This window comes from Gallinula chloropus, assembly GCF_964237585.1.
Source record: "Gallinula chloropus genome assembly, chromosome: 2".
Lineage (NCBI taxonomy): Eukaryota > Metazoa > Chordata > Aves > Gruiformes > Rallidae > Gallinula > Gallinula chloropus.
The window spans coordinates 40,313,390-40,325,779 of NC_140086.1; the positions used below are offsets into that span (position 1 = coordinate 40,313,390).

The 12,390-nt window shown below is 39.7% G+C and overlaps 1 protein-coding gene across 1 annotated transcript in view; it reads left to right on the plus strand.

Moving 5' to 3' along the window:
• CA8 (carbonic anhydrase 8) overlaps positions 1–12,091 on the plus strand; it is a gene marked incomplete at its 3' end in the record, with an annotated part of 37,119 nt that extends 25,028 nt beyond the window's left edge. Inside the window, exons 5-8 of the mRNA XM_084260076.1 lie at positions 1,052–1,114; positions 2,226–2,274; positions 4,851–4,963; positions 11,957–12,091. Coding sequence (XP_084116202.1) covers positions 1,052–1,114; positions 2,226–2,274; positions 4,851–4,963; positions 11,957–12,091 — 360 coding nt within the window. The remainder of the gene's footprint in view (positions 1–1,051; positions 1,115–2,225; positions 2,275–4,850; positions 4,964–11,956) is intronic.
• Between the last annotated feature and the right edge of the window lie 299 nt (positions 12,092–12,390).

Sequence of the window (12,390 nt, forward strand, 5' to 3'; positions counted from 1 at the left end):
GGTGATTATTAATTTAGAAACAGCGTCTTTGGAGTGGTTTCAATATCTTTTATGTGCTTCGAAGGATTTAAATTGAAAATCCCATTTGGAAACAAAAGAAAATCCTCTGAAATTCCTAGAAATAGCAAAGTACCTTCTGTTGACATTCAGTTGTTTCCTTCCACTGACTACTGTGTCATTCTATTCCAAGATAAACAAAAAGCAAACAGATTTTTCAGGGTCCAGCTCTCCCATTCTCACTCAGGCCTGCTTCATCCCCCGCCTCGTGTGTGCACACGTTGGCAAAGAAACCGAGTGGAAAGCTGTTCTCAGTCTTCATATTTTGCTGGAGTTGTTCTGAAGGTCATAGCTAGGGTCCCAGGATGGGTGATTGATACCAGAAGCAGCTGAAATCAGTGCACAGGGTGAATGACATTAATGGAAAATAAGAGTATCTTATTTCAAGAATGGGTTTTTTTTGAAGGCCCAATCTTTTCTGCCTTCAAAGTTGTTCAGTAAAGGCAGTGCTGCCAGGAGCCTGGCTTTTGCCAGCAGGATCCCAGAGATGTGAGGAAGGAGATCTGCCATTCTGTGCTCTGATGGCAGGAAGAAACCCCTCCAAGCTTCAGAGATACTTTGGGTGAGATTTGCAACGCTGTGGGAACAAGTTCAAAAAGTATCTGTTGTGTTTGTTTGCCCTGTTTCTTTCTGTGGACTTTTCTGACAAGCTGTGTCCTTGGAAGCTGTATGCCATAATGCTGTGCGATTTTGACTCCACATGTGGTATATACTGCAAAACAGGGTTAGTCAAAACTTGCCAGACTTAGCTGTGACTCTTGTGTTTCTGTCTCTGCTTTAAAATTATTTACACCCTTTTTGAATCGTGACTTTATTTACAGTGATTTAATTGCCTGGTGTTAGCATGTATTGCATTAACACAAGGTTGTGTAGCTTAACTAAAAAGAACTACAGTTTAACTGAAAGCAATTACTGTTCTGATTGACTGCTGTCTTGCTTCACAGCTTCAGGAATAGCAAGATTCTGAAGCTCACCTTTCCTTACTGTATTTCAGATAGGAAAAGAGCACGTAGGCCTAAAGGCTGTAACTGAAATTCTCCAGGATATCCAGTACAAGGTAAGGCATTGTCTGAAGGAGCGCTTCCTTACTGACCAGAAAGAGAGCGAGCAAGTGAAAGGTTTATATTATTGAAGCCAAGGGAAGGGTTTCAGATGCACCTGTAGAAAAAGCACATGGGAAAACTGTAGTTTTATGTGGCCTGCATCAGGAGCTCAGCATTTTACAGTACTTTCAGATAATAAACAGTCTTCATAGTTACTTCCTGTTCTGATGGCCAGAAGGTTTCATCTTCTACACCAGTTGTTCTGGTACAGATCAATAACTGATTGCAGGTACTACCTTTTCGGTGGTTATCACAGAGTCAGTGCGAATGCAAGTTACTTCCATCTCTCTGCTTCATGGTCTCTCTCTGTCACATAGAAATAATCATACTTACCTTTGATTTTAAAGGACTTTTAGGTGTATTAGTGGCACATTCTGTATTGGTGTGGAGAGATTAACCATTCACTTCAGTGGATGCTGAAGTGTAGGAAAATGAGAAGTTGTTATTAGATGGGAATTGAACACCTTTTATATGGTAAACTCCAGTCATGATGTTTAATATGGCAAACTTGTGTTGATGAAAGTGTGAGAAAGCAATAGTGTATGGAACTCTGTAGTTTCCTACTGACAGGACAGCCAAGTAGAGGAATCACACTTGTGACTGTGAGCGGGTTATACTAATGACTTTCAGAGGGTCAGCATCAAACATACTTTTGGCATAGGTATAATTTTCTTGTGTGGAACCAGCTTTACTTTCTTAAAGTTTTATCCATGTTGGTCAAGGAAAAATTAACTTTGGAGTTTTTTAAACTCCTTTTTATATGGAACCCCTGAATTTTGTGTTGAGAATTTCAAGGCTGGGACCTGGAAGAAGCCCAGGTATAAAGTGAACAAATTGCTGAGATAACCTTAGAAGTAACATATAAAACAGAAAACCAGAAAAGAAGTGTTTGTGTAGCTGGAAGGACAAATGCAATAATGATTAGATGGGGGCTATTAATGAGGTTGCTTTGCACAGGAATTCAAGGCTTAATGTTAGAAGAACACAGAGTGTGTTTTGCCTCTCCATTCGTTATAAGTTTAATAAGAAACTAGAGATGAGATTGATTTGTATTCATTTTTTCAGGGAAAGTCCAAAACAATACCCTGTTTTAATCCCAACTCTTTATTGCCAGGTAGGTGCCTTTGCTTACTTTTGTCTGGGTGGATTGCTAGCTAATTGCAGAGGCTGAGATAATCTTGATCTAAAGCCTAGCCTAACTGCAAGCCTGAGAGCGCCTCCCATAAGGTGGTGATGCATTTTGCACCTAGTGATGCTAACAGGGGTAGTACTGATCTAATGGGATCTTCAGTCCCTTTGAAAGTTGTGATAAATCCGCATCTTGGTCGTGTGAGTGGGGTGTGATACTGTAGTCTGTGCACTTCTGGCAACTCTGTGGTTCACTCTCTTGATGATTTATCATCCCACCTAGAGAGGGATCCTGGAGGGGGATCTGTGTGTACTTTGGCATAAAAAGTTAAGTGTAAGATGTACACTTACCAAGCTAGCTTTTTTGTCAGCATCACAAGGTAATGTCATAGTGCAGAAACAGTTGTATAGCATGCAAGGAGTTGTAACAATGGGAAGCAAATTCAGATCCATATAGCTAAAAGTTAAAAAGTAACAGTAAGAAACAACCACTTCCACTACCTTGTCTTGGGAAAAAAAAGTGACTTAAAAAATAAAGTTCTGCAAGACAAATGCTTCTGCAAGAAGCTAAACTCCATGTCATAGTGGCAAGGTCTAATTTTCTGAGGTAATCTAGGTTTACACTAATCTGTATTCATTATATAAAAATAATACTGTTTAGGTTGCATATTCAAGTGCCCAACAATTAGGAATTGCAGGAATTAAGGCTGCCTGTGCTCCTTCACGCATACGTGTTATAAAATAGCTTTTAACTGTGTGACCATAAGTTATTCTTTGCAGGACCCCTGCCTCACAGTTCCAGTTTAATGCTGATCAAGTCACAGAAACCAGAATTTTCATAAGTCATCTCTAACTGTGTGTTCCTCATTTTCTAGGTGCCCGACTTGAGATCATGGGGTCTGATTTGCAGAAGTGCTGAGTGCTTACACCTCCAACTGAAGTCAATGGGAGCAGTGCTCTGACTGCATTAAGTGCTATAGAAAGTTAACTACTCTGAGAAATCAGGTTCTAAGCATCTCATACTGAACACCCCAAATGAATAAGATGCAATTGACCTTAACTTCTCTGTGCCTCAGTTCCCCAGCTTTACAGTGTGGGAGCAATTTGTCCTTCCTTACTGCACTGGAATACTGGAAGGATAAATTAATACATGTTTGTGGAGCACTCAGACACTGAAGAAATGAGTGCATTAGAAATACAAAAAGTTGAGAAAATGTGGTCCTTGTAGCAAGCAGGATTTGCACAGCACGGAAAAAAAGACCAAGGGCCATGTATTGTACTGAGAGATCCTAATGCTATTAGATGCTTTTCAAAAGAAAATTGTCCATCTTTGCAAGTGAACGGTGAAAAGTTCTCTAGAAAAGACCTGTCATCACGTACCAAGATGATGTCACGATGCATGCACAGGGCGGGCTGAACTAATTCTTGCAGTTCTTAACTTTTGGGTGTTTGATAATGCAACTTGCTTTCGATGGATTTGCTATGTAATTCCCTAACTGAGAAAGAAAATTACACCAACAAAACAAACTCCATACACCCACAGTCACAGACTTTATTAACAAGATTTAATTCTACTGATAGTCCTCTGAGCTAGTAGTGAAATGGCAGCAACAGATTAGGTCAACCATTCAAGTTTATTTCCAGTCTCCTGTTCTGTCCTTGTCAGTCTAGTCAGAGCCTTCCCCCGAGCTCTCCATGTCAAGATTAACCACCCTTTGTCTCCAGTTCCTCTCTAGGTTTGTTTCTTGTCCCCTCTTCTACAGTTAGGCACTTTACACTCTGTACTTCATAAGCTGTGTGAGGGAATGTGGCCTAGAGCAGCAAAAGAAAACCCTGTGTATGAAGTGTCATGTGGCAGGAATTTTTTAGGAATTAAATTAAAATCAGACCTGTTATATGGAGAGTTAAAATTCTGTTTGGACAAGCCATTGTACATTTTCTTAAGGTACGACTGTTTATTCCAGCAGTTATTTATAAACCTATTAAAATAAGTATATTCTTAAATAAGCTTAGATTTTTTTTCTCCTGTGAAATTCAACTCACATTTCCAAAGCTAGGAGGCACCAATGTCTCTCCAAAAATGTCACCAGAACTGTGAAGTGAAAAGTTTTGCTTGAGCTGTTGTCACAGATTTTTTTCTAAAAACTGAAATAAATGTATCCTTGAGACACATTATAAATGTACAACTCAGGTAAAATTGGATCACCACAGCCCCTCTGCCTTCAAAATGGGATGACTTTTGTAGCTTCTGACTCTAGCAGCAGTTCTTTCCCACCATATTGTTAGTTTAAGGAGTTGTGCGTGAGTTATTTCTCACATCTTTAAAGTGGCATTTTCATCTTTAAAATGCTCATCTGCAGGAGGTACAGTGACCACAAGCTCAGGTATGTTCATGTGAGAAAGTAGTGGGCAGTGCTTGGCAGGTTATAAGTTCCCACCTCAGCTCACTGCATACTAACTTCATCATACGAGCAAGCCCATGGCTATCATAGGCTGTCATAGGTGAAAGAGACAATTGTCTTCCTTAATGTCATTAAAATTCCACATTTCTTTTGATTTCAGATCCTCTTCTGCGTGACTACTGGGTGTATGAGGGCTCTCTAACCATTCCACCCTGCAGTGAAGGTGTCACCTGGATATTATTTCGCTATCCTTTGACTGTGTCCCAAGTACAGGTAACAGCTGTGCTTAGAGTGACCTTGGAATACGGTTATGAGCTAAAGGTTATAGCGTGCAAATATATATATCAGGACATTCTATCTGTTCTCCTTGAAGATCCCATTAGATCAGTACATGGCTTTTCAAGTAAAGGTTAAGCCTTTTGAGTCACTGAAAGCAATGCAAAGGTCAGAGATGAAAAACCTTGTTATCGTTTATCATCTGCATTTAAAATAATTCTTTATTTAAGTGAAAGAAAAAAGAATGAAGTCAATGGGCAAAAGAAATTCAATTCTTTGTAATTGTAAGCTTTCAAATATCACTGCTTTTTTGATGTTAAAGGAACAAAAAAAGCACAGGGAGACACTATGTCCTGGAGAATGAAAAATGTTAACATAAGTATGGGCTAGCCTTATTGCATTGTACTATATTTAACTTACCTTGGTCTTTTAAAATTCTGTTTTATAATAAATGTCAAATGGAAACTACCTATTTAAATTCGATTTCACACATGTGTTTTGAAGTGGGTTTTTTTAACTTGTATCAAGAAGCCATGTGAGCCTTTTGATACAAAACATTTCAAATCTGTTTGCAAGTAATCCCTGGAAAGACAATGAGCACTCTCAATAAACATTCACCCACAGTCTGTGAATCCCAACAGGAGGAATGTGGGTTTAATTTTGGTGAAACTATCTAGAATTCCTGAAGCTGAATTAGTTAATTTTCATTGCCTGCTCTAAAGCATGTGCAGGCAGAAGGGGAAAGAGTATAAAAGGGGATAAATTCAGGTTTAAATTATTTCATCTTTAATAATCTTAATTTTTTCTAGTTATCCCACCACAGTCCTTTAACAATTTGAAACTGGCATTTTTCATATGAAAACTGAATTCTAGTTCTAAGCATAAGATAAAAGCAGTAGCTCCCAGTAAGGTTATTTGTATGATAGCTGCAACCGAAACGTATCTCATCATGAATATGGTGTTTATTTGCTTATGAAAGGATAAATCTTATGGCTGCTTGCTACTGGAAACTCTGTTAGCATTATTAGATTCAGAATAACTTGTAAAGTCAGAGTGCATTTTGTAACTTGGCAGCTAATTGTCCCAGTATGATACCAATAAATTATCAGAAGTATAAAGACCATAGCTGAGACATTGTATGCTATTCTATTTCTTGCTAGTTGCAGATTTTGTAGTCTCTATTCCATTTTAATTCAGTCAGTGCACAGAGGAGGGCACAGTTAACACCTTTCACATGTGGTGGGAGATGTCGAGGGGGTGAATAAAAGAGGAATCAAGTAGAGAATCATAGAATTGTCTTGGTTGGAGGGGACCCTTTAGATGATCAAGTCCAACCATCGCCATAACCTGCTACCTGCTACTAAACCATGTCCCTCAGCACCACATCTAATTGTCTTTTAAATAGATCCAGGGATGGAAACTCCACCACCTCCCTGGGCAGCCCATTCCAATGCCTAACAACCCTCTCTGTGAAGAGCTTTTTTCCTAATATCCAATCTAAACCTCCCCCGGTGTGACTTGATGCTGTTTCCTCTTGTCCTGTCACCTGTCACTAAGGGAAAAAAGGTCAGCTCCTGCCTCTCCACAGCCTCCTTTCAGGAAGTTGTAGAGATCTATTAGGTGTCCCCTCAACCTCCTCTTCTCCAGACTAAACTACCCCTGTTCCCTCAGCCACTGCTCATATGATTTGTTCTCCAGTCCCCTCACCAGCCTCGTCACCCTTCTCTGGACACGCTCCAGCACCCCAGTGTCTCATCTGTAGCGAGGGGCCCAAAACTGGATGCAGTACTCGAGGTGTGGCCTCACCAGCACTGAGTACAGGGGGACAGTTACTTCCCTTGTCCTACTCACCACACTATTCCTAATACAGGCCAGGATGCTGTTGGCCTTCTTGGCCACCTGGGCACACTGCTGGCTCAGATTCAGCTGCTTGTCAACCAACACCTGCAGGTCCTTCTCTGCCAGGCAGCTTTCCAGCCATTCTTCCCCAAGCCTGTAGCACTGCTTTGGGTTATTATGACCCAAATGCAAGACCGTCACTTGGCTTTGTTGAACCTCATGCCATTGGCCGCGGCCCATTGATCCAGCCTGTCCAGATCCCTCTGTAGGGCCTTCCTGTTCTCCAGCAGATCAACACTTCTGCCTAACTTACTGCAAATTTACTGAGGTTGAACTCAGTCCCTTCATCCAGGTCATTAATTAAAGAGAACTGGGCCCAGTACAGAGCCCTGCAGAAATGCAAGTTTAGTTAATATATTATGTACTCATTTACTGACAGAAAAACAAGGTTTTGGAACTTGGGGTGAAGGAGATAAGTCTCCAGGAGAAAGTGTTGTGCATGGAGAAAAGTGACCCATAGTGCTTTGGGAAAAGAATGTGATTTATAACCATGGCTTTCTGTAGGTCAGGGGTAGCTGGTTTGTGTTGCTGCATTACTGTGACCAGTACAAACCAAATCCAACAAGAACATTGCATTGATGAAGGGCACACAAGTCATGGAGAGGCTCCTTCCCTGCCACTGACACAGCGTGCAGGTGAGATGTGGCACTGGAGCAGAGAGGTCGGAGTGGACCTATACCAATATGATCCACAATACTTTGTATTTATGGTAGGTCAGCATCAAGCAGAAAAAAAGGTCCTCACTGCTAGTTATGGATGCAGCAGCATTAAAGTCAAGGTTATGCAGAAGAGATTTATTAAGAACATGAAGGCAAAGGTGGGATAAAATTTTTACTTACATAGATAGGGCTTTCAGGTGTCAGTTGAAATTAAATACAGGGACAAGTAAGTGAGAGACAGTGATTCTGGGATTTTAAAGTCAAAAGGGTCTGAGAGTTCTCCAGAATGCTCAAAATAAGATTTTGGGGGTACCAGAATATTTTTCTACAGCCTAGACATCCAAGATTTTAACTTGCAATTAGCATTCTGGCTGCAATTAAGTATTTGGCCTCTTTTGGGCATGTGGACATGAGTGCCTATGAGAAATTCTATTTCAGGAAAGATTAGAAATGCAAGGGCTTTTGTCTGTGGAAAGTAAGAGCATGTAGTATAGCATATACCATCCTGAATCATCCATGGAATGCTGGTAAAGGCATTTAATTTTATTAAGCCTCCTTCTGTTAAAGCATAGATTGCAGTGCAAATGTATTTCTAATGGATTTAAATACATCATTTTTACATGTGTCATTAACTTGTAGAACTTTCTTCTGTGTGATCCTAATGAATATGGCTTATGAAACTTCAAACGTTTTATATAAATACTAGTAGCTTCTGTGGTTATAGCTGGTAAGAAACAAATTCAAGGCTTTCTGTTTCCATTTTTCAGGCCATAAAATAATCAACTTCTGAGTGTCAATAACTAGTAACAATAAAGAATGACAGACTCTGATAGGGAATAGGGTTTTTATTGCCTTCTTCTGATGAAGCTAGCTAATATATTGGAGACGAGATACTCATTCACATTCCCACCTTCTGTAATTAACAAAGCAGTGTTGATTAGCTTAACAAACCGTGGGTCATTAGGAGAAAAATTAATAAAATTCCCGTTCTGGTTTGTGGTCACATCTATATATTTTCAAGTTTGCTTATTTTGAAACAATGGAGAAGTAACTATTTTGACATAGGCATAATGGACTGGCCATTAAAAAGTAGAGAACCTTTTTCTGTTTCTCCTGAAGACATGTATAGAGGGTAAAGTTCAACTGACAGGTTGATTTGCTACTGATCTAAGTCATTGTCAAATGATCCATATGCACCTCACTTCTGCAGCTGGGATCTGTGTGCGTTAGTTACATGAAAGACTGAGACAAAACTGCAGCATCAGAATGTGTTTTCTCAGAGTCTCGTGCTGTTTCTTCACTGGACCTAATTTTGTTTGACACAAGGCTTCACTTCCACCAAAGACCTGTTTCCTTCGTGGGTGGTTCTGTGAGGTCTGGGTGAAGTGTGCTGGCTACTCTTCTGCTCTGGAGAATGAGGTTCTTCCAGTTTTATTACTGACCTCAGTGAAAAGCTGCACCCTGCAGTGCTCTTTTTGCATACTCCTGCCCTCCTTTTGTGTTTTTTATCGTCCTCACTTGTCTTGTGTTGAAATATAGAGCTCAGAAAAACTGCATTTACTGCTTTATGACACATCAGCCAGGTGCGTACCCTGCTGAAATGCAATGGAAGAAAACAGAAAACTCTGCTATTGGTCTAATAAAGAGCAGGAAATAATTGAAAAAGACTTGCTTATGCTTCTCTTCACTATATCTTTAAAAAATTGGACATTTGTGAATAATGCACCTTGTGGGTCACTGAAGCCCAGAACAAGTACATTGTCTAAACCACTCAGAATAGGGATTTTAAACAATGATGTGGCAAGGAGCTGTCATTCTGCTGTACTCATTGTCAGAGTTAACTGGTTTTGTATTGAATTGTGAGGTCTCTAGTGCTTTTGTCTACCTCATTCAAAATCAATACCTCCTAAAGAACAGAAATAGTAACTAGCATATGGAGCTGGAGTGGGAATCGTGCAAAATATATGTAGTCTGTGAAATAAAGCACTCTGAGAGGTTCATGGTATTCTGTTTTGGATAGGCAGGTTTGTGTTCTTGGAAGCGATGGAGGCACGTGAAATTTTCAAGCAGAAGGATAATGCTTCTATTCCTTATATGGAAGAAATGTTTGTAGAGAAAACATACAAATGTTTGTTTTGTGTGTTCTGTTCTTCAGCAAATATTTGAATGAAACAGAAGAAAGCAGTATTCAGGGTTCTGAAAATAAGGAAGTGGTAGAAACTTTCTTGCAAAATTCTATAAAATGTAAAGGCTTTTATTCAGTAGAAATATGACTTCTAGCATCGTTGATTTTTGATTAGAATTCGGTCCTGAATTTTGTTGTGAATGGGACTAGGTGGCTTCTAGGCATGAGAAACACTTTTATAAATGGCTGTTCCTGTTGGAAGTGTGTGGATATCCAAGGGTGTTTGGTCATGTGCCTCTGAAATATAAAAAATAATATTAGTTGTAATATTCCCTTGGTAGTCCTACAGGGTGTATTTCACAGCATTGACTTGTGAGGGGTTGGAAGGAGGTAGTAAGTACTTCCCTATGTGATGAAGCAGGATGAGTGGGGCACACATACTGCCTTATCACCTGGAACTTTAATGGGGGAAAAAAGACTCAGCACAGTTAGTGTCCTTTTCTGACAGAACCACTTCCCCCTCGGAGTGAGGCTGCAAATCTTGACTTCCCTGAAGACTAAAAAGCAGGCACAGGGATCGGGTCAGTCCTGCTTCTCCTGATTGAAGAAACTGAAAGCTGCTTTGTGAGGAGTAGCTCTCGGAGAAAGATTTCGCTGTGGGGATTGGGGCAGAGCATTTGTAGTTGTACTAGGAGACAGCTCACAAATGCCAGCTTTGCAGTCTGCTCTTCCCTCTCCTTCATCTGTGTTTGTTTGAAGTCTCTCATTCTCAAAAGATCAAGCAGAAGCCACATTCTTGTAAAATGGTCCTTCCTAAACTACAATTATTTCAGACTTTCTGGAGTTGATTGAGGTGGTAAAAGGGTACCTTTACAAAACCCGTTCCACGATTTACCAGCACTTGACTCCTGGAACCTTTTTCAATTCCAAGCCTGTAGTGGGCATGTTTTCAACTTAAAATAAACATTTAAAAAAAATAATCTTCCAAAATAGAGATCTGCCCCTAAAAGCACCTTCAAGGAGCTTTACAGTTCATTCTGCTTTTCATCTTTTGAGTCTAAGCTGTTGCCTTCTCTCTCAGCTGCAGGAAGCCAAGTGTTGATTTCTAAGCACACTGCTGAGGAAAATACAGCAGAGCAGAGCTAGCCTGTAAATCAAGTAAATAAATCTGTATCTGTTCTGCTGTAGAGTGGAAAACAACAATGAAGGCAGTTGTCTTCCAGGTTTCAGTAAGAAAGTATTCTCTGTGGGCAGTATAGGAATAAAAATGTCATTACCTGCTGTAGAAAATACCTCCTTTCTTTTAATTTGAAAGCACACTTCAGTTCTCCCTGCAATCCTTCATATTCAATTTCTCCATGCAGAAATTTACTCTTTATGATTTCTTAGATGATAGGATGATTAAATACTTTAGGCTTCATTTTGCTTCCTCTGTAGCTGCAGTTTCAAGTTGCGGCTGAGCTGGATAGGGAGACTTCACAGGGTCAGCACAAGCACGAACGCTCAGGCTAGGGGGGCTGGCCTTCAAAGAGGTTTACTGCATCCAGCTAAGATAGTTTGCCAGTCTGCCAAAGCAAAAGCAAACGCTGGTTTTATAGTACTTGTGGGTACTTATTTCAGATACCAAACTCTTAAAAACCAGCACTGTTGAACAATAAGTTATAATGTTGTTGAGATATGCAATGATTTTCTCAGGTTTTTTTATCACATGGTACGTGATGCTGTTACCGGGTATGGAGGTGGAAGCTGCTCACATTCTTCTCTACACCAGATTAGATTAAGAAAAATCTAAAAAGAGTCTATAAACCAGAAATGTATTTATTTTGGACCAATTGACATGATTTATACTGAGTTTTGACTCTATTTGAAGCAACAATTTCAGGCAATAAGTGAATCACTACAAGAAATTAAAACCAAATTGTTGTTGACCAAGTTATTCCTGAAATGCACTTCTTTGAAGAAGACCACAATGATTACTCTCATGTCACAACCATGAGGTGGATTGCTCAGATCTAATCTACAGTGGCTAAGAAGGTTATAGAAAGCAAAAGAAATTACAAAAAAGCAAAGGATTTGCTAAACCATATGCATGAAATTTCTCCTTTTCCTCTATATGTTAAATGTTTTGACAGTGGTGACAGCTATTTTAAAATGTTATTAATCATGCATTTTGACTTTAGCATGTAGTACCTGAACACTCCCAAGGTTCAAAGCTGCAGAAGTGTCTGGGCAAGGCTGGGTTTGGTCATTAGTCCCATAGTGAAGAATGTATCTCAGGCTCTTCATGTCTGTTTTTCTACCTTTCAGATAGAGGAATTTCGTAGGCTGAGGACACATGTTAAAGGTGCTGAGCTTCTAGAAGGCTGTGATGGAATCCTAGGAGATAACTTCAGACCAACACAGCCACTTAGCGATAGAATCATCCGGGCTGCCTTTCAGTAGCAGAAGAGGAAGAGCAAGGAAAACAGGTCTTTATTCAGGTAAGTAAAATCTTAGCAGAAAAATCAAAACATTGAAGTAATTTTCATAGAGGAGATGTAGCTAAGGGAGAAAATGAACTAAGTTAATTTCATCTTATGTAATGATATATCATCACAGCTGTAAATTCTGACACTGTACTGCTTGTGGTATGACAATTTGGTTACTGTAGAGTTCTTTAGTGGCTGGATTCTGATATGCAAGTTAGTGAATTGAAATATTTTTATTGACTTCGGTATGTAGCAGATCATGCACAGTTAGAT